At 38.3% G+C, this 23,234-nt stretch overlaps 2 protein-coding genes across 6 annotated transcripts in view; one reads left to right on the forward strand and one right to left on the reverse strand.

Moving 5' to 3' along the window:
* LOC127063808 (E3 ubiquitin-protein ligase lubel) overlaps window positions 1-23,234 on the forward strand; it is a 75,261-nt gene that overhangs the window by 35,427 nt on the left and 16,600 nt on the right. The gene's annotated exons all lie outside the window — the stretch shown is intronic.
* LOC127063812 (hillarin) lies at window positions 3,585-22,777 on the reverse strand. Of its 5 annotated transcripts, none has more exons than XM_050994038.1 (12): window positions 21,952-22,777; window positions 17,172-17,606; window positions 14,280-14,571; window positions 10,151-10,267; window positions 9,821-9,993; window positions 9,256-9,496; window positions 8,957-9,183; window positions 8,660-8,881; window positions 8,430-8,579; window positions 8,083-8,272; window positions 7,607-7,864; window positions 3,585-7,470 (listed from the first exon to the last, which is right to left on the reverse strand). In XM_050994038.1, exons 1-12 carry the CDS (start codon window positions 21,963-21,965, stop codon window positions 7,159-7,161), a joined length of 2,631 nt encoding a protein of 876 aa, XP_050849995.1. In that variant the 5' UTR covers window positions 21,966-22,777; the 3' UTR covers window positions 3,585-7,158. The 5 variants fall into 5 exon arrangements, with proteins under 5 accessions (XP_050849995.1, XP_050849997.1, XP_050849998.1 ...); XM_050994040.1 differs by having other exon boundaries at window positions 21,782-22,777; XM_050994041.1 differs by having other exon boundaries at window positions 21,956-22,776.

Here is a 23,234-nt window from a genome sequence, read left to right on the forward strand (position 1 = left end):
GAGAGAGAGAGAGAGAGAGAAGAAAAAAAAAAGTTGGATATTCATTTTTGCACGTATGTCGTCCGAAAATAACGACAGCGAATGTTTCCTTTCGTTTCATTTCGACGTGGGAACACACGATTTTCCATGGCTTCTTATTTCCCATGGAAAAGCAACTAAAGCACGTTTATTTCCAACTGATGTTCCCTTTTCTTCTTCTTTTTTTTTTTTTTAATCTCATACTTCTTCCTCCGTGAAAAACTATTATAGTATAGCTAGATGCATTCATCCGATCGATAAACTTTTATATTTCATAGAATAGATCGTTCCGAACGATGCAAACATGTTTAACATAATTAATGCCGATTATCGATCCATCTTTCAAAATATTTTATTTAATCCTCTATAACGTCGTATAACTTTGAAATGACATACATATTTGCATACGTTTTGGTATTATCGAAAAAATTGTATTTCTCCTTTCGAATTATAAAAAAAAAGAAAAGAAAAAAAATTAATTATTACTTCGTGTCGAAAAATTAACATGGTATATAATACTGTAGTAATCGTAGAGATATAAATTTCATATTTTATAATAGTTTTGTTAAAAAGCAACGCAGAAATAAAGTTATAGAGGATTATAGATCTATTCGTGACTGGCGTGTATACGCGTACGTGTGCGTTGATCGAACGCATTTATTTAACTTCTCCTCTCGAAGATGAAAAGGTTATTTCGAACGTATTTCAAACGTTACCAAGAGTATTCTAATTAAAACACTATCATTCGTAAAAATCTCATGATAGTTTGCTAGAACGTTCTTCGTCCTCGTTCAATTTCTGTCAGAGGAAGGATCGAAAAACGAGGCCGTGCTAGATCGTAGGATCCATTCCATCATCAAATGACTTTTCCCTCTCTGTGGGTTTAGAAACGTGCTTCGAAAAACCGGCCGGCTGCTTCTCTCTCTCTCTTTCTCTCTTTCTCTCTCAGCCATTTTCCATTTCCTCTAGGCCGTGTTATCGGTACGTCGCCATCTCTCGAAAATCCACGAGCATCTGCTGCCCTCAGAGAGAAAAAGAAAAAACGAAAAAAAAGGAAGAAAAAAGAAAAAAAAAATTACGAGAAAGGAAGGAGGAAGAAAACTGCTGCTTCGTTCTTCTTTTTAATCCTCTGAACTTTTGTTTCGTTCTACTTGATTACGAAAGGATATGTGTGTGTGTGTGTGTGTGTGTGTGTGTTTTAAAGCATAGAACGTTAATCTTTCTCCATTCGATGTACATTCGAAAATTATACGTCGATCGTAGTTCGAAGAATTTTCGGTATGGCGTTCCATAGCTGAGAAATTTCGAGCACGACCAGTCTCATACCGTGCATACCGTTAGCTCTCAACAAGAGAGAGAGAGAGAGAGAGAGAGAGAGAGAGAGAGAGAGAAGGATTGTGATTCCGATCCTTCAGCCATTTCCCAGAGCAGATCCATTATTGATAGTAGAACTTTCTGTTCAATTTGAAATAAAAAATTCTTTATTTTTGTAAGATCGTCAAAGTCTCATTAAATCTGCCGATTGTCTCCCCCGAACTCCACCGTCCTAAATTACGTATCCTTCGTTTCAGAAAAGTTAGAAAGGGAACAAGAGGGTTGTGGGTCTCGTGGTCGAGCGTGAAAACGTGCCATTATCCTTCGGAGAAAAAGAGGGAGATACGTAGACCTTAGCGTATTAAAAATAAATGACGTTTTTCAGGAACGCAATGTCGCTGAAAAGAGAGAGCGAGAGAGAGAGAGAAAGAAAAAAAGAGAGAAAGAAAGAAAACGAAAGAGTGACTCATTCGTGTAAAGAAAAGAGAAGAGAAGAGCTATCGATGCTCTCGATATACTATTTCGACTATCTCGAAAGTCTACGAGGGGTAGAACTGCTACTACTTGTGTGAGATTAGAAATACCCTCGCACAGCCGGCATGCATTATAGATGCTCGCCTAAAGTTCCGAGATTAGAAAAGCCGATGGGCGTGAGCTCACCACCACCATCACCACCATCACCACCACAACCACCACCAACTACCACTACTACTACTACTAGCACCACCATCACTTTGACGAATGTTACACGCTCGCTACGAAATCGCGATAGCTATCGCCCCTCGTATATACCCCCTTCTTGCACATCACCCTTGAGAAAGCAAGAGAGAGAGAGAGAGAGAGAGAGAACACAACGAATCGTTATGGAATATACAATATTACCGAAGATGCGGTTTCGCTCTAAGCGAAAGTCTCTTCTCCCCTATTAATCATGCAAACGAAATATTCGACGATGCGTGCCAAAACTCCTCGAGGCTTCTTTCTAAATTATTCTTATTCCTTGTCTCTGCCTTTAACTTCACTCTTGAATATTGAATTGCTTCTCGAAAATTGCTATTATATTTGAACTGTACCGTTCTATTAATATATTTAAAATAAATTTTGGAATCATGAAATTACGAATAAGTTATTCATCTGCGATGAATAATGTCGAACTAACTCTACGATTAATTAATAACACGCTTCCATCGATAATAAATGTACAAGCGTAATCCTAAGCGAAATAATATGCCCGACTGGTTGTTGACCCAAAAAGTAAAGTTACGTTATCGTGGAATTTGATTTACGAAGTAAATTTCGAGAAGTACATTATACTACATCGATAATGGCATTTCTCGTATTTGTATTAAACGAAAAAGTAAGTAAAGAAAAAACTAAAGTACTTACGCGTAGAAACGTTCCAACGAAAAGTAATAAAAATAAAGACGCGCATTTTCCCTTTTAGTAGAGTGTACGTTGACGTTTGTTTCTCTTCGTTTTCTTTTTTTTTCTCCAACACCCCTTGCTCGTTCCTTTTTTCTTCTTCCCTTTTTATTTTTTTTTTCTTTTGTCATACCGTTGGTTGTTTTAAAGGGACCGACCAACGAATGTCGTTTGCGCCTAGTATTTAAAATTCTGAACGGGCTTTCGCCTTGTGGGTTTATAGGAAATTAGCCAAGCTTAACAGGTGTTCCCTTTCGCAAGGAAAATCGGCAATAGAGGGTGAATAATCAGGAGAGCCTCGAGTTATGTTCTTGAGAGAGCTAATGTTCCGATCGACTCGAACGCCGTGTATTTGCTTCCTGTCGATGGAGAAATTAGCTCGAATTGGCTGAATCGATCGACGAGTAAAGACTCGTTCCTTCTCTCTCTCTCTCTCTCTCTCTTTCCCTCTCAATACACATTCAAAATGAATCGCGTGTAACGTGTGTGAACAAAAATTCATTCATTTCTTTCATAATAATTTTCTCATTATTTTCATCTGTTTGGAAACCATTTTTCTTCGCTTCTTTGCAGCTTCTTCTTTTAATTAAATTTTATAAAACGAAAAAGTAAGGAAATTACGTTACTTCGTTCGTTTCGTACGATTATATATACATATATACGTACATACATATGTAGATATATATACACATATCAATGTGTGTACATTATAATGTGTGTGAATATATATATATATATATATATATATATATATATATATATATATATATATCAATGAGTTAAATGTACGTCATATATTATCATCTTTCCAATAATATTTGCAAATGGTTCTTCTCCCTATACGTAATACATACGTAACCATAACTGTAACGGGCTAATGGACGCTGCTAATTTGAAATTGCAATTCCCGATACGGTACGATAAATCGTGGAACGCGAGATGGACTTATGAAATTGTCCCATTCCATGAGAAAACTCGTGAAACGAAGATAGGAGTGAGGTGGCGCGGAGAGGAGGAGGAAAGGGCGGAAAAAGAGGGGAGTGGAAGGAAAACTTCTTTAACTCGTCTCTCCAATTCCGAGTCAGTCGTATTCCGGAAGTTAGCAAAGAGGAGGGGGTGGTGAAAAGGAGGGCAGGCTATTTAATTAATGCGCAACTACCCTTCTCCCTTTCTCTCTCTCTCTCTCTCTATCTATCTATCTATCTATCTCTCATTCTTCTTTCTTCTTTCTTTTCGTAGCAATTAGCTTCGTCGGAAGGAAATAAAATATCCATACCGCAAATAACGATTCATCGTTGAACTAATGCACGAAGCGTATCCAATAATTACCTAGTTTTCATAATAACAACGTTCTTCCCAACGTAAAATACATAAAAGTACAAAAACAAGAACGCAAAAAGTCTCCTTTTTCTTTCAGCAGTCTCTTTGCTAAACTTTCCAAAGCTTCCGCTTATATTTTCCATCAACAAATCGTTTCAACGAGTTTTAATCAGAAAATATGAATATCCCTTTTCGCATTTCTCCTCGCATACCTTATTCCTTAGATTTTCTCATCGTTCGTTTCGTCTAGTTTCTAGAAAAGACGCGAAGAAATTAACACGCCTCGAATTGCATTCCTGCAACTTGCATCTTTTTCAGTATTGTTCCCTTTATTCTCTTTCTTCTTTTTTTTCGACTCTCTATGGTCATATCTCGGAAAAGATTCTACGTGTATATGCGTATAGAGATTTTTTCCCCCTCCCTTATTAAAATTGATATTCTCGCGCCATCCTTGCTTACAATTAGGAACTAACTTCATTACGTTGTAGCTTACGTTGGTACATAGGACGGTATTAAAGATTTCTGCTATATTATCATTCTAATATCTCTTGACTGTTAACGGCATTCAATCTATTTTTTATTTTTATTCGATCTTTATACAAGGAATACCATCTCTTTTTCTCTGCTCAAATATTTAATATAAATACGTTTATATACGTGTACATATATGTATATGTATATATACATATCTATATTTATATATTTATATATTTATATATTTATATGTATATACTTATTGATATTTATAAAAAAAATTAATTTACATGTCGGACTAAATCAACGTTAAAAATTAAAACAAAGTGAGAAAATAATGATAAGCTCGAGTTATAAACTTATTTTGCAAGTATCAAGAACCACGCGAACATGGACGGTCACATTCCTCTGGTTCTCTCTTCATTTTTTTCTTTTTCCTCCTCCTCCTTTTCTTCTTCTTCTTCTGTTTCTCCCATAAGCGTCGTTAGAATTTCAATTAATAACAAGAATATTATTATTGCGAGAAAGAAAAAAAAAAAAAGAAAAAAAATTAACAAGGCGAAATAAAAACAATAGCTTACGTAAATTTTTGCTTTTTTTTTTCTTTTTTTTTACGCGCGCGCGCGAAATAGAAATAAACTATAGCACCTCTAAATGTGTGTGTGTGTGTGCGCGTGTCTCTTTGTATATTTCTCTCGAGAATCATCGCAACGATGAAATTCCTCTTAGCGTTCTCATTCTCCAACGATGTGCGTCGTTTGAAACGTTTAGAACGGTATACGATAGAACGCACATACATATGTATACCAATATACGTGCATAAATAACTTATGTACATAAACGTAGGTAGACGAGCACCTTTCGTATTTCCAGTCACCTCTAACAAAAAGCTTTAAGAAAACGCGAGCTTAAATTCCACTTTCATAGGACGACGAATTTTTCTAAGGAAAACGTCCTTGAATGTAGCCTATACGTACAAATATATACCTAAGCGATTTATTTTCGTACATTCAAGTTAATTTACTTTTCTATGAAAACTTACGTTCTCTCTCTTTACTTAATCCTTTAGTAAGCAATCTTAAGATCGTTCGTTCGAAATTCGAGGTACATTTGGTGGCATGATCGACGTTTAAACATATGTGTGTGTGTGTGTGTGTGTGTGTGTGTACACGTACTATACACGTATGTATATACGTACAATAGGTCGTAGAAATATCAGGACGCTTTTTCTAATCGAATATATTTTTTTCGATTTTTTTCATTTGTGAGTAGATACGTAGAGATTAGGTTGCTATATGAGATACGTGAAGAATTAAACATTTGAAAAAAAAGTAATTGTTTCTTGTTGCAACAACGATAAAAAAGAAATGAAAAAAAAAAATGAAATAAACCTTTTTGTCAAGAGGACGTAAAAATGGAAAACAAATATCACATATGTATTTTATCAAACGCTTTTATATCGTCATTATATCGTGAAACTCAACACGGATTTTATAGATTTTTGTATTAACGTATATATACCTATATATATATATATATATATATATATATACACACACACACACACACACACAAACATATATATATACATGTATATATGTATATATATATATATATATATATACATATGTATGTATGTATATATATTCATTTTTTTATAAAACCATTCGATAAAATACTTGATAAAAGCTTATGTTGTATTTTTTATCGCTACTTCAACAAAAAATAATTTTTTATGACCCCAGCCACATTTCCTATAACATACTAATTTCTTCATATCTACTGAAAACTTAAATTTCTCTTTCTCTCTGTATTTCTCTTTCTCTTTCTTTCTCTCTCGTTCGATTTATCCAAATATATCTATGACCGTACATGCTCTACATTATGATGAAAAATATCTCTGGAGGTAGCTCGTTAACTCGCTTACATCGTGCTTGACGATAGGTATGTTTTACCCTTTACTTTGTCTCATCGTTAAAAACGAAAAAAAAGAAAACATCCATGAAAAAAATTCTATTTTGATTCGAGTTTCCTTTATCTTCTTGTAACATTGTTTATAACGTAAACGAGTTCTACGTCGCTTACTTTACGTAAGAAAAAATTCATAGGAAAGGATCATCATTCGAGTCTTAGCAAAGTCATTATGAAACGTCAATGGTGGAAATAATGTTCATTATGTTAATTGTAGCTGGGGATAGTTTTGCGACATATTCAAAGAGAGAAAGAGAAAGAGAGAGAGAGAGAGAGAGAGAGAGAGAGAGAGAGAAAGAGAGAGAAACAGTCGCACGTTGTAACGTCGAGGCTACTCGACCGGTTTATCCAAGAACGTAATTGCTATTTTGTTGGAAGACTTTAAATTAAAAGACACGTCAGAGAGAAAGAGAGAAAGAGAGAGAGAGAGAGAGAGAGAGACAGACAGAAATTGTTAATGAGCTCGACAACGACGACAAGCTGACGCTTCATTTTCAGCAGAGTTCGTCACGTCTACTGCAGAGGATCTCAGTTCTATCCTGTTATAAAAAGGACAACGAGGACCAACGACGACGACAATAAGAACGAGTCCACGCGAGTTAGAAAGATAAATAGAAGAATCTTCCCCGTTGAAATCCCTTAATTCCGTTTGCTGGAATTGATGAGATACTTGCAACAATGGGTTAGCAAATGTTTTTCACCGGTGACGTCGTGTTGGGCGGTAGTTGGTCCGGTTGATTCTCTCGTGTAAATATCAAGACCGTATTGGCCTTCCTCTGGGAAACTTATCGAGAAAGTTACAACGTCGTCGTCGGCGATCGAATGCGCGACGTACTTTGACAGTCGTTTCTCTTCGATACCGTTCTTGTGGAGAGTCGCCATGAAGTCGGTCAAAGGTCGTGACATACGAAACTGAATCTCTAGTTCTCGTCCGGCGAATACCAGAGCTTCCTATAGAGAAACGAGACAAAAATAGAAAAATATTCGTAAAAATATTCCATGCGACTTAAGAGTCATTAACGACTCATCCGTCTTATACGAACCTATCGCGAATCATGAAAAATGTTTCAAACGATTTCGAACGAACCTGATGAGTTATCGGTATTAATCCAAACAGTCTGGTAGCCTTGGTAGGACCCCACTCGCCACTGGCACAATCCGGAAGTGGAACCATCACCGTCTGAAGTTCTTCGCAAGCGATTTTGAATTTGCACACGCTCTTAAACTTCATTGGCTCACCCGTCAAGTACTCCTTCGGCGTGACCGCGTTCGCAAATATGTCCAAGAGGAATGCTCCCGAGCACGGAGCGTGCACTCGAAATGCAACGATGTTACCGACGACCGACTGCAAACATTTTCCCCTAATCGATACGAGATCTTCGACGTTTTCCGATCGATATATCGTTTGAGCCGATTTTTCCTTCGTTTCTTTTTCTTTTCCTTTTTTCTTTTTTTTTTTATTTCTATCTCTTTCTTCTTTTTTCTTTTTGTTCTTTTTACGACGAACGAAAATCATCGACCTTTTATTTTATTACTGTTATTTATTGGAAACGTTGTACTTACCTGCATGACGAAACGTTTCAACGAAACCCCATCGTATCCGTCGCCGTCGTTATCGTAAAATTTCAGATTATAGTGAAAAATGAGGGACGATTGCATGTGTGCAGGCATCGCTATTCTTACGGTCGCGGCACCGGTCGAATCCGTGTACATAACGGCATTTGTGTTCGTATCCGGAAAATAAAGGCCATATCTGCAAGCCCAGAATTTATAAGGAACGGTACTTTCGCGAGTCGTTTTCTATCGCTATATAGTCGATAGTTGCCGTTAAAATATTGGGGAGTTCTGATCTATAATATTTAGTTTGACATCCAACGACATTTGGAAAAGAGATTTGTTGCAAAATGTACCTGAAGAATAACGATCGTACGAAGGGTAATTCCTCGAAATCTTTCAACGTGATCGGTTGTTTGAGCAATTGCCAATCTTCTTGAAGTGGAAAGAATTCGTATATAAATTCTCTTGGATCCGTGAGAAAGTAATGATCGTCGTACTCGTACCTAAGTTATATATATATATACATATATATTAACTCCGTTAAAAATATTCCAAATAAACTCGTACGATCTCGAAAATGTACCTTAGGCTATCGTTCTTTGCTTTTGGTTGGCCAGGACGTGGGACTTCTTTGGCATTTACGAGATGTCGAGCTCCCCAATTGCACTGAACGAATCTCCACGCGCCGGCGACGTAAACGGCGTTCCAACTATTCCTGAACCTATTGTCCTCGAAACAAACGCCCGGCTGATAACCAGCGGACTTGCTGTAACCTTTGATAACGACGCAGTGCAACCCAGCGTAACTAAAAATCGTACGATACGATTGAAAGATAATATAGCTGACGTTGCTAACGATTCGTTTGGATCGTCGATCCTACCTGCAGAGTCGTTTAAATAGAACGTGATAACTCTCGGTGCCGTGTTTGATCCCTCTCAAGAGTCCCATAGGCGTATCTCCTCGCAAATTCTCATCGAATTGCATGGTGTTGAGATTCTTTACAGTGATCCACCGAAATATCGTCCTTGCCTTCTCGATATCCGAGCCACATCTGCTAACCAATTGACGTACAAGGTCGGTAAACGTCTTTTGATCTTCTTGAGCGACCTAGGAGTATACAAAAAATGTATTAAATCCTCACCGATTCCTTCTCTCATAACTCGAGGATCGTATTCTTACCGAGATCGCGATTTGATCCATATCCGCGAATTCCATGGGATCGTTGTAAATGTGATACTTAGCTAAGGCCGGTGGCTGAGGTGGTGGAGCTCGGGAAGGGTACGGTGGTGGTGCTTCTTGAGTATAACCGTCACCCTCATCGAGATACAAACTCTCTTGAAGCATATACTCGCTTCTTGCCTCGTTTATCAGTTCCAACATCTCCGAACTCTGCTTCTCAACCAATGCTGCCGTGGCAGCTCTGTAAATTCGTCAAAAGATCAAATAATATTCATCGATTATTCCAAGCTTTTTTTATTTCAAGCTTTCGAAAGAAATTTCTCTCTTAATCCCTGAAACGAACGGCTACGTACGCGAGACTCGGTACAGTTTTCGAAACGATATATATATATATATATTTTTTTTTTCCTTTCTCATTAAAATAATGTTCCACGGTAATAATAATTTGAATCGTTCAGCTGTGGTTCTTCTAAGTAAACGCTCGACATTAACCGAATATTATGCAAGTAAGACATCGCCATAATGATAAGCCATCTGCCATTTTAATTAGATAATATAAACGTACCGCTCGTGCTCCAACATTTTCCTCGTGAGACTTTCCTTCTTTTTGTCTCTGCGAAGAGTCATGTTTTTCTCCAAGTCCTCTTTCTCCTGTTGAAATTGTTGGGTACGCGCTCTTCCTCCCTTCTCTCGTTCCCACCTCGCCGATAATTGTTCCAGCTCCTTCTCCCACTCGTCCTTTTTTATTTCATTTTGTAAAGTAAACATACGAAGATAGAAAAAAAGAGAGAAAGAAAGAGGACGAGATAAATCACTAATACCGTATAAATTGACAAATCAAATCAAACAAAAAAAAGAAAAGAACAAAGTACTCGAACGTAGCCACCATACGTACTCTAAATTCTTCTCTAATCCGTCGATCTTCTTCTTCTCGATGGTGAGCAAATTTTCTATAAAGATCATCTTCCTCCTTGCGATGCTTCATCTCCAAACGCGTCTGCTCGTCTCGATCCTGATCGACAAATTATATTTTTCACATTAATACATATATACATATTTTTACTTATAGTTACTTATTTACTTATTTATTTATTTATTTATAGAATGACTCGCGTATACTTAAATCTTAATTCGTTGATAACTAACGAATTTATCGAGGAAAGAAAACATCTGTTTCACATCGTGCACGATGTTAATCGTTTCGAGAATTTCCAAGTCCTCGCGAAGTCTCCTCATCGTTGAATCTTGTCTGTTTCAATACGGATTTGATAAAACTTTTCTTATGTTATCACGATAGAAATTTGGAAAAGTTTTCGTTAACGCGATCGGCAGAACACTGTTTCTAACATCAACTTCGAACCGATCGATTCGCTCTATCGAACAGGTTTTCTACAGCAGGTTGCAATTAAAGTTATGGGGTTCGCTATTAAATATATACATACATACGTATATATATATACACACACAAAACACACATACACACACAGAAATACACACATATATATATTCTTTATTTGTTACAATCAACGTTCGCTCGCGTCAGTCTTAACCTCGGTCGTCCACTTTTTGCTGAAACTACTTTCACGGCTCGTTTCTGCTTTCTTCCGTCTCTCCTAGATCTCATTCAAGTTCTACTTTGATAATGAATCTTTTTGATCGTGAAAAAGTAAATAGAAAGGGGAAGAAAATATTTTATTTCATAGTAAGATAAGTACCCGTTAAGATCAAGGTGCTTGTCTCTTTTTTTCTCTTTTCGAAATCCTCGAAAATTGAAAAGAACAATCCACTTATATGAAACATTCTTCTTAAATAATCTCCTCGATTTTATAACAGTAATTTTATCGTTGCGTTACGCTAGCAAACGTTGGTATGAACAGAGAGAGGAAAAGAGAGAGAGAGAGAGAGAGAGAGAGAGAGAGAGAGAGACGGAAAGATAGAGATACCCACGCAACGATTACATCACACGCATACGCGAACACGCTCGTTCGAGTAACCCCGAATGAGGATAAGGCGAGAACTGAGAATATTGGCTTTCCTACGAAGGCGAGCCCTCCTCAACTTATAAATACCATTATCTTTCATTAACTTCTTTTTCTTTTTTAAATGAAGCCATAATGCTCCTTACGTGTTTCAAAAAACGAGAATATTAAAGCATACATATGAATGAAAAATTTTATTTCTATCTTTTTTCGTCTTCTCTTGTAAAATCAATAAAGAAAAAAGACAGTATAGGTGTGTGTGTGTATGTGTGTGTTTGTGCGTAAAAAAGATTCTAAATTTAAAAAGAGTCTCTTTCCAATTAGAATTGCTCCAACGAATATCATTTTCTTTCATAATTTTTTCTCCTTTCCTTTTCTTTCTTTCTTTCTTTTTTTTTTTTTTTTTAATGAAGCATACTTGTGTATAAAAAAAAAGAAAAGAAAAAAACGAGAATACACGAACAAAAGTTTAATTTGTATTTTTCGTTCTCTCTTAATTAATTCAATGAAAAAAAGAAAGTTGCGCACGAAGAAAATCTTTAATTTAAAAAGAAACAATCTTCAAATTAGAATCACAGAAACGAAAACGATTCCCTTTCGCGTGACCGCAAAGAAAGCTTCTCTTTCCTTCCGCTTTCAAGCAGCAGGAAAAGCGAAGATGTTACTTTACTTCGTTGTGTTAACGATTCGAGTAACGAGGGAAACTCATTGTCTTCCTTGCTAACCAAGGAGAAAGAATCTCGGCTTGGGAATCGATCGATTATATCGTGGATATCTTCTGGTTACGGAAAGTGTACTCTAGGATATATCTACTATAACAAGGAGAACTAGTTTTCTCTTATGGTTTTTCTTTTCTTAATGTAATTCATAACGTTTTTACCATTGTGAAAAACACAAATATTAAATTTGCTAACTGCTACTCGCACGACAATCTTATACCTGTTTCTTTGAAAAACGAAAATGAATAATAATATCACTTATTATTATCTATTAATTTTCATAATAATTTCCGCGACATATATATATTTTTTTTTATATAAATAAACATATTAGAGCACGTATGAAAAAGGCGAGAATGACAGAGTTAAAAAAATAAAAGAAGGGACGGAGAAAAACTTGAAAAAATCAATAAAGTTCATTCGTTTTCACCCACGCGAGATATCGAAATTCATGCGGGTGTTTCCGGCGTTGGCATTCGCCTGGAAAAAGGGTCTAAGAGAAGAAACGTAACACGCGTATCTCGCGTCATCGAGCCCACGCTGTCTTTCGTTCCTTTTACGCATAGCCATACATAGTCCGGTGTCGACGGCGGACACTACTGTCTCTGGCATTCACCAGATATCACGCAAAATGGCAATCCACCAAATCGTATTTCGCCAAGCAACGCGCGAAAGCGGATTATAAGAGAAAACGTTTCGATAGTAGAGCGACTAGCGGTTTGTTCTTCTCCTCCTCCTCCTCCTCCTCCTCCTCCTCCTCTTCTTCTTCTTATTCCTCCTTCTCCTCCTTGGGATTCTTCAGAAGGACCGATGGGAAAAGCGGCAAACTCATTTTCATGTAAACATCGTATCTGAGCCGTGCGCGTTACACATTCCGCATCAAAACCGATCGGAAACGTCACTGCGAAATTCTTTTCTCTTTTGAAGAGACGCGCCATTTTCTTCTTCTTCTTCTTCTTTCTCTTATTTTTTCTTTTTTTTCTTTTTTGTTTCTTTCTATTTCTTTTTTTCTTTCTTTTTTTTTCTTCTCAAAGTTTCTCGCAGAAACGCATGTCGGATTCCACGCTCGTCTCTTGAAACTTCCAGGACCGGTTTACACTCCAAACGATTTATCTCCGTTTTCTGTCCAAGTCAAGACGAGGCCAGAGAGGTGGGCAGGAGGGTGGAGGAGGTGGGAAAGCAAGAAAAAAAAAGAATACCAAACTTCGTCTCTTTTTTCTTCCTCTTTTTCTTTCTCTACGAGCAAATACTCGACGAGATTGTTTTCTATTTGGTTAGATCAAAAATTTGTAAATATTTCATTTGACGAAGTTAACGTCACTGCACACGGAGATAGAGAAAGAAAGAGAGAGAGAGAGAGAGATGGTTAATCGCGCAGCTTCTCTTTATAGCCGAGTGACCCAGAGTCAAGGACAAAGCGAATCACAAATCCGGTGACAACCTTTTATTCAGCGATTGCTTTTTATAGAATCGACGGAATTGTGTCATACCATTCCGTACCTTCTTTTACTATATTTCAAATATCATTTAACGCGAAACGATAAATATCCTATTAAGATAACGAGATTACAAACGATCTTTTAAAATTGACGAATAAATCTTCGTTTAACCGAAGTTAAGCGAGTGCCAGAACAAGAATACCGCTAGAGAATCGCAACTAGAAACACTTATGCGTTTGAGTTTAGAGAACCTGTTTAAGATAATATCGAGGATAAGATCGTATCTATTATAAGTCTCTCATATTATACAGGAGATATCTCTTTGAGAGATTACTCTTTTAGAGATTATTCTTTTAGAGATTAGAATGTTTTTTTTTTTGCTGTAGAAACGAGATATACAAAAGAAAGAGGAGAAAAAACAATTCGAATTTTTTCTTCTTACTCGGGTGAAATAAATTTTCGTTCGTATTAATCCAATTTCTTTCTTTTTTTTTTTTTGATACCCGGACCATGCACCGTATCGATTAAAAATATCGAGGGGATAAATGTAAAATATTCGAATTATTTCACGATCGTTCTTTGAAACACGAAGAGACTCTTGAAGGAAAATAAGGAGGCCGCGTGCAAGAGTGGTTCGAGTTGAACGAAGAGGGACTCGACATAGTAAACTCTCTCGTCCTAATACGGCGATGACCACAGGCTCTCCTCGTCGTGCGAGGAGAACGTAATACATACGTATGTACGTGTATACATATATACATACATATACGTAACGTTACACGTTCAAAGTAAACTACATATTTTATACATATACATACATATATATATATAAAGTTGTACTACACATACACACATACATACATACATACATACGTCGAATGACTCACCAGATAATAATCGATGGGCTTCTCGCGAGCCTTGCTATAACCCTTTTGAAGTTCCGTTTGCTTGAGAGCATGCGCAATGTGAAGCGCACTAGCATCGAATCTCCCATACTGATAACTTCCGTCCTGTGCATGATGATTATGATGATGATGTTGTTGATGATGGTTATACGGAGAGGATGCACCACCGCTACCACCGCCGTGATAATCTCTCCCTTGAGACGAATTCGTAGCTGGGGGTGAACCGTGTCCGTTCAAGTGCCTACCGTAATTAGGCGAGTCTACGTTATCGTAACTGCAACAAAATCACCAAGACGAACTTCTTCAGAACTGAAGGAGATTATATGTCTTACATTTTATTTTTCTTGTCCTCCTTTCATCCCTTCTTTCTTTCTTCCTTCCTTTCTCTCTTTCTCTTCTCTTTTCTTTTATTTTTTTTTAATTTTCACCATGACAAGATTTATCTTTTAAAGGTACGTCGACAAAGAATAGATCATTCTTAAACGTTTTTACTGGTTGCAGGACAATGAGTCCTAAATCGTCGATAATATCATCCTCGACCTTACGGTTGACCATTGTTACCATTTAATTGCGTTCGAATCGTGTTATATGAAAGGAGTCCGAGACAAAAGCGACAAAGAGAGAGAGAGAGAGAGAAAGAGAGAGAGAGAGAGGGTGAGTACAAGTTATGCGCACCGCCTGTCGTCGTGCAACGTCACGTCTCCACATTGTTAATAGTAATACTATGCTGCTCTTCGAATTGATGGATCTCTTTGAAAAGGAACATGGTATATGGCTGGACATTACCGTTGCCTTGCTCCTCCTCCCTCTCTCTCTCTCTCTCTCTCTCTCTCTCTTCCTCCCTCCTTCTCTCTACTCTTCGTCCTATCCATTTGGAAACGGACGCTTTGATTAAGACCGTCCATCAATGTTAGAAACGTCGAACGATCTTTTACACGATATACTATTAAACTTTAACAAGGGCACAGGTTTAGAATCAATTGAATTCATATAACAGAATTTATATGAATTGGAAAGAAAAAGAAAAAAGAAAGAGAGAAGAAAAAAGGGAAAAAGAAAATTATATACAGAGATCGTGTCTCATAGCGTGAAGGAAAAAAATATTAAGTATAGATAACAATCGGATAAAGATGCAGGTTATATTAGATTCAGAAAGAGGAGGGAACGTGTAAGTAAGTACGTGAGTCCACATAACTTCTCTTGCGGAAAATTAGTTTCATTGTGCGAGCAACAGGTAGAAGAGAGTAACGTTTAAATAGGTATATACATACGTACGTACACAGTTATATATCGTAGGAGTTATCGTGCGTTAGCGTAGATACGTCTAGATCAACGTTCTAGCAAAGTTCTGTCCTTCGTTTCTACCGGTTTTTACACGTTTTAATGGGAAAAACAGCACGTTTAACGTTTTCCCTCGCACATCCCCTACAATGAACTGACCTACAATTCTAAATAACTCCGAAGCTGTTCTCTTACACGCTATAACGCTTATATCTATAAATATCATCGGAAACGTTCCTGATATCGCGTGATATTATAGTTCCACCAGTTTTAATAGTCTGTAACTGTTAAACCACTAACATCGAATTTTCTCCTACGTACTGTATGTATTAAAAATCATTCGTAAAACGTTATAAACTCTAGACACGGTCGTGAGAAAAATATCATACTCCGTTTCTTTCTAACTTCTTACGAGGTAACAAGAGCGTTCAGGAGGCCGTTCATTCACTTATCCTCTGTGTAGCTATGTGCTCGCTCTCTCTCTCTCTCCCTCTCTATCTCTCTCTATCTCTCTCTGTCTCGAAGGCAAAAATACGTACTACGTGCTATACATATGTGAAAGAGAGAGAGAAAGAGAGAGAGAGAGAGGGAGAGAACGCCTACGTACACACAACCATATACATTGATCTTTCATCACGTAGCTTTGCTTTTGCTTCTCTCTCTCTCTCTCTCTCTCTCTCTTTTTCTTACGTTGACTTTTGATCGTCTATCTTTATGTCAAAAGAACAAATACTGGAACGAGAGAGAGAGAGAGAGAGAGGAAGATAGTACAGGTAGAAAAAAAAATTCTTCGTACCGTCAATACGTATTACGTATTTTCGTGCTACTTTAAAGTACTCAGCATGCATCCAACTTTTACGCAGCTGCAAGCATAAAAAGTCGGACAATAAGCGGCATCGATCGCATGCAAAGAAAGATTCCTCTTACGTGTGCGGTAAGGAAGAACGGAATGTGTGCAATGTCCATATACGCGGGCTATATCTCCTCTTCTACGAGCGTAAACGCATCGAGCGTTAGTCAAACGTTAAAACAAAGGTGTGACGAGAGGGATTTAGTGAAATTCTTTAGGAAAGTAAGTAACTTTCGTCGATCATCGAGTCTCTTTGCGTAATTGGTACGGTAACGAGAGTGTAAAAAAGGAGAGAGAGAGAAAGAAAGAAAGAGACAAATACTTTTTGTAAAGAGGAAAGAATTTTGTAAGTGAAGAGGAGATAAAGTCGATGATAACTTTACACTGATTAATTCGACTCGCACTTAAGAAGATAATCACGATGAGCAGAGTAGTCGCGGTTTCTATCATGGCTCAACGATTCCTCTCTAAAAGGTAAAACGAATAGAGGAAGGGAAAGCGAGGAAATCGTTGGTAGATTATATCGATTCGCTTGGCGAAACATCGAACGACGAATCTCGAACCAGGGAAAAGTTCTTTACGTGGAAGTACATACTTATTTTACAAAAGAGATACGTACTATATATACATACATATATATATATACACATGTATATCAAACGTAAGAACCTATACCACAGCAGTGGTATAATTAAAAAGAAATCAAATAAATAAAAAAATAAAAGGAAGAGATGTTTGCTCACCAAGGTGGATAGGCTGCACGAGGTGACGCACCGCCAGCTCTGATCTGTTCGTTGACGTAACCGCTTCTTGGTACGTTCAAAGCACTCCTTATGCCCACGCTCGAACCATCCAACGTACCCGGTCCTGGTTTTGGCACGTGGCTGCTACAGTAAACCTCCTTATCGTTTATCGTGTGCTGATTGTTGTAATAAGTCTTCAGGGTTAACTTCGTACCGCATATCGCACACTTGAAACATCCAGCATGAAAGAACGTAAAGTCCTTTAAAGGGCCGACCCTGTCGACCTGATAAACCGTCTGTGCGCATCTCAGGCACGTACTCTCGTAGAAATTTGGTCGATACATGATATATCTTTCTTTTTCTCTTTCTCTCTTTCTCTTTCTCAAACGCGAATCCAATTTACCTCTTTCAATCCTCCAGATACGTACGTGCGACCTGGGAATATTTGAAAATGAAATTTTTTTAATAATTTATTACGTGCACGCACACGCACACACACACACACACACGTTCGTCGAACCCTTCTTTTCTCCATCCATTCTCATCCTCGCGTACTAATATTTAATATTTAAATAAAAAACGCTACGTGTCTCCTCTCGCACCCTTCCTCCCCGCTCCTCTCTCCCTCTCTCTCTCTCTCTCTCTCTCTTTTCTACTCGCAAGACAAATTATACGCGAGCGAAATTGTATTGTTATCATCGAAAGAACTTACGTAAGGTGCAACGTTCAATGGACGAAAGAAAACAATTTCCGGAAGATTGTGTCATCGTTACGAACTTATGACGAACGTCGGGGCGGAATATGTTAGATAAAGAGGCCGACGCGCTCTCTTCGCCGACACTTTCCTGCCAGCCGACTTTTGCAACGAATCATCGTCGATAATTCTCTCTCTTCCTCTCTTTCTTTCATTCTTTCTTTCTTTCTTTCATAGCTCGCGTCTGGGTGGGCGATTGCAGTGGCAATTACAACACGCTTAATGACCGCGATATGCCGACAATGGAGACCGCCGTGATTTTCTCTCTCTCTCTCTCTCTCTATTTCTCTTTCTCTTTCTTGATTCGAATCTTTCCACGCTTTGCGCGTAGTTAACGTTTCATCGTCGATCCCCTTTAACGTGAAAGCCGATTAATCAATTTCACAAAAGATCAACGGTACTTCTCGTACGCACGTGTGCGTACGTGTAATAGGTACACATACGTATATACCTAAGTATCTCTCCCTCTCTCTTTCAACGATCGTTTCTATCAAACGGTTAATAAATATTTTTGATTAATTTTAACTTACCAGGGACGACGATGTTACGTTTCTATTTATGTAGATATGCGTTTGTTGATCTAGAGAGAAAGAGATGTAACAATACAGTGATATCTTCCTTCCTTTCTTTCTCTTCCTCTTCCTCTCTCTCTCTCTCTCTCTCTCTCTCTCTCTCTCTTTTGCGATTCATCTTCGAACTCGTAGTCGAGAGAGCGACAATAGCAATTACGACACGGTTGACAACCATATAGAGCGAAACTGCAGCAACCAAGCGAAACTCTCTCACGCATCACCGCATCGTATTTTTCCGACGAACGCGACTGTGTCCGTGTATGCCATACTTTTTTTTCTTTCTCTCTTTTTCTCTCTGTCTGTCTGTCTCCCTTCCTTCCTTCCTTCCACGAGAGCCCGAAACGAGCTTTGAAAACCGAGAACGTATCCTCTTCTAACAGTATCACAACGAAATCCCAATTGAAATTGATCCGACAACCTGTTTCCCTTATCGTTAGCTATAAACTCGAGCTCGTGACTGCCGCGTAACCGAGTCCTCAATTGTATCTATATACGTACCTACCTACGTATATATAAATATGTAGTATAAACAAAAATATTGCCGATGTCAAGAGGAAATACAAAGTCGTGTTTACGTTCCTTTCTTTTCTTTTTCCTGTTACGTGTTAATTCGTTTCAATGAATTCTCTTTTAATAATTAATAGAAACGTATAAATGAGATTTTTTTTTACAAAAATAGGAGAATTAGAAAATATGATTGCTTACGTTCCATCGTAATAAATTTATGGACGAGTCGTAAAAGACGACGTGCTAAGGAAGAAAAAAAAAGAAAGAAGAAAGAAAAAAGGGAGAAAGACGTTTCAGAAAGTCCTTCTTCCGAAGAACGAACACGCGAGTCGCTTGCATACCGAAGCGCATCGAGAGAAAGCATTTCGTTCGTTATTTTCGTGAGTAAAACGTCGACGTATGCGTGTCGCGTCTGCACCGATAATGATCATCCTCCTTTCTTCTCGTTAATCTACTTCGCCACGCGACTTTTATTCCTCGCGCTTTCTTCTCTCTGTCCTTGCTGTTATTGTTGTTGTTGTTGTTGTTGTTGTTGTTTTAATACATCTTTGATCTCCATTGAACATTAACGCAATTTTTTTTCTATCGTCGATTACCAATAAATCGAGCCAAGATTCGCAGTGATCTACCAACCCTCAAAATGACAAAAAAATTCTTGAACATAAAATCCCATAATGTTCTGTTGTTTATTTTGCAAAACATTACCAACCCATAGGACAATCTTTACATTATACAATTATTGAAACTACCAAGCCATAGTTCCATCTTATGAAACTTATAATTATTTTTTTAATAAATTTCCAAACTATTTATTCCGACTGAAATGATTTCTTCCGATTTCATTTTCTTTTTCTTTTTTACTTTTTTTGATGCATTCAATAAATGTTGAAAAAAGGAGAAAGAAAATTGTTAATAAAAAAATATCGATTAATGGCGACAAAATTAATTGGCTAAAAAAAAATCTTCGAACTTTTAAATTCATTCGATTTCAGATTATTCAGAGATTGGTAATTTTCTGCATAACTTGGCCCAATTATTTTCTTCGTTATCTTTTTCATTTTTTTTTTTTTATCGATACGAATGTAATAGTAAATGTATATGGTATGTAAGTGTGTATACATATATCTATACGTGACACGGATTCTCACTCGTAGGAACGCGGAATGCCTTTGAGCGCATTGCCACTCGTAGAAATATCGCTTATCTCGCATATATAATTGAAGGGGCGAGGTGCAGGAACAGTCGTTCGTGGAAATCAAAAAAAAATAAAAAAGAAGAAGAAAAAGGTACATATATATACACTACTTCCGGAATGTTCGGAATTTCTCGATTTATCCCTCGTAAACTTTCAAAGTATAGAAAGAAAAGTCAATTAAATTTGTTTATATGCTATCTTTTCTCTTTTCCTTTCTTCTTCTATTTTACCAACATTTTCTTTGACTCGAACTCAAAGTTAAGAATTCAAAAAAGAAATATCATTGGATATATACCATACTTTTTAATCGATCTATTATAAGCAAGAAATTTGGTCGGTGTTTGCGTTTGGAAGAAAAAACAACTTTCTTTCGTAAAGAATCGGTGCATCGTCGCGCGTAATTAAACCCGACGATTTTAGGAGAAATCCTTTCCGATAGAATGCCCGCTTTCTACGATGTTCTACAAAAGGGAGGGATAAACGAGAAAGAGAGAGACAGAGAGAGAGAGAGAGAGAGAGAGAGGAAGAAAAGGAAGAGAACACAATACATCGCGTCGACGCAAATCGGTACGATCGAAATCGTCGAGGCAGACTTCCTCCTCCGAACGTAGTTAAATACGTTTGTTGGACGAAAGGAAGGATTTCGAATCTTACGTGTCGATCGATCGTTACGAATCTCTCCGAGTCTCTTTTCTCATGATGACTTTCGCAAAGAAAGTCGAATCGATCGTAAAGACTCGAAAGAAGATCCGGTATTATTTATACTAGGCGGTATCTACTACTGTATTCGACAGCTATGTGCTTTCACGCTTGATAATTATTCATCGCATTCCAATAACGTACGAGCAAACGTTGTTGATTCGAGGTCATCTTTTCCTATAGCTAGAGTTAGAGCTATTTACTAGTACTGCAATATATACTCGATGCAGGCGCGAACGAGAACGCACGTGCCATCGAGTACGAGTCTCAAAGATGAAAGAGAAAAGTATCTTTGCGAAAAAGATATTGCGTGGTGAGCGAGGATGGATGGACCGGATGGATGGAGGATAGACATTTCTCGTGAATCATCGAAAATGACGAATTAATGGCATCGAGGATGGATAGAAAAAAATGAAATTAGATTTATTTCGCCTTGTTACTTAACGCTCGCTGAAACGACCGTTAACATACTCGTCCCTTCGTGAGTTTCTCCTCAATGGAATTCCTTCCTCTCGTTCGAAGGAAGGAATTCCAAAAGGAATGGAAAGATAAGGAGAGAAACGTAAAGGAGTAGGGGGTCCCCGAAGACTTGCGCGCGCGGCTCTTAACCCGGTTACAAAAGTGCAAGATTTTCGTCGAATCGCGACGATCGGTTAAAATTCCCGTTTGCCGGGATAGTCTCGACCTTAAAAGACACGCTCGAGGAGAGGCTCGATCAAGAGGAGAAACTCTTTCGAGGAATCTCGGTGAGATTCCTCTCTCTTGCGTCTTCGGGATCGTTAAAGTACGATCTTGCTACGTAAGTTTTCTCTCTCTCTCTCTCTCTCGCTCTCTCGCTCGCTCGCTCGCTCGCTCGTTCGCTCGTTCTTTCTTACTTACTTACTGACGAGTGTAGATACGCGCGTGCGCGCGAACGCGAAGCAATTGGAGCACGATGAAGGAAAAAAGAAGGAGGCTACATCGACGCAAGGTCAGATTCTTCTTCCCACCCTCCGCTTGCTACTCTTGGAGAAGGCGACAACGGCACCGCTACAACACGTTCCTTCAAAATACCTACGCGTCCTCATAATCCTTGCTCGTATGACCGACGAGTTTCCTCTTCGGTTCGGAACATCCTCGAAGAAAATTAATATCCAGGAAAGATTTTCTATTTCCTCTCTCCTTTATCCTCTATTAATCATCGATCTCGAGAAAAGTAACGATGCCGAGACGACAGCATCGAAATGGAAAACACCTTTTCCAAAGATCGAGGAGGGATCCTTCTGGTTCGCTTCTTTCTTCCGGTTACGGCCGCGATGGTTACGACCGTGCATTGAAATCACCGAACGTACCGAGTAGTACGTACCTCTTGTACGGCACCGAAATTTTTCTCCTTACCTCGCACCACTTTCTTCGCGCATACCAGCCGTACATTAACGCTGAGATTAAAGGAAAGCAGGAAGGAGAAAATACGGAAGGTCGAGATAAAAGAGAGCGTGGCCAACACCGGCCAGCCACCTGTCCGGAGTCGAAGTCTGCGATCTATCTAGGACGACGATGCGCTCGATCAGGTCCAAAGTATTTTCTTTCTCAATGGGGCCCTCGCGTAATTTGCCATTCGATAAACTTTTCGTTGAAGAACTCGAATCTATGAAAGACCGGCTGGAAAAATATCTTGCCAACGAGCACGACGTGTACGCGAGACGATTCGACTTCAAATCGTCCACCTGCCTTCGTCGACGTTCCGAGAAGGTCTGAGGTGAGAGGGACGGCCATTTTGAGGTACCACGGTGAACGCAGGTGGCGCTACGGTTCGAGAACCCGTCCTCGGGAATGGTATGTATGTCCGATCACTCTCGGAGAGGCCCTCGTCTCGCGAACATCTACCTTTCTTTCTCGGTGATCTTCTTTCTCTTATTCCTACTTCCCTCGACGATGAAAGTCGAGAAAAAGTGGAAGTACCCTGCAAATCCCGCTATACAACGGAACGATCCGATTCGATTTCTTCCATGGGCCATCTCTAACAGACCTATTTCTTTCTGTTTCAGCCGAGCCGATTCTCCGTTAACAAAGAAAGCGGTATTCGAACGCGTTGGAACGCAAAACACCTACATAAAGAGTCTTCCTACGTGAAAACTAGATTACATATATAGCGTACCGATCTAACAAATGCAAATCGCTGTACTCGTTAAATACGTAAAGTCGTAATACGTTTCATGCAAATGTCTCATGTATTTTTCTACCATTCCAACTCCTTCATAAGAAACTTGCCATATTAAAATATCGATGACGCGAGCGCAAATGCGCATAGAAAAAAAGAAAAAGAAAAAAAGGAAGGAAAAAGGAAAACATAAAAA

The sequence above is a fragment of the Vespula vulgaris genome, chromosome 5 (genome assembly GCF_905475345.1).
Source record: "Vespula vulgaris chromosome 5, iyVesVulg1.1, whole genome shotgun sequence".
In the NCBI taxonomy this organism is placed as follows: domain Eukaryota; kingdom Metazoa; phylum Arthropoda; class Insecta; order Hymenoptera; family Vespidae; genus Vespula; species Vespula vulgaris.

What these genes read in the sequence shown, in the direction of transcription:
- LOC127063812 (XM_050994038.1), bottom strand. An exon ending in AGCCCATCGATTATTATCTG is followed by an intron (nt 10,268 to 14,279) that starts GTGAGTCATTCG and finishes TTTGTCGATCAG; the next exon opens with GATCGAGACGAGCAGACGCG. An exon ending in TAATACCGATAACTCATCAG is followed by an intron (nt 7,471 to 7,606) that starts GTTCGTTCGAAA and finishes GTTTCTCTATAG; the next exon opens with GAAGCTCTGGTATTCGCCGG.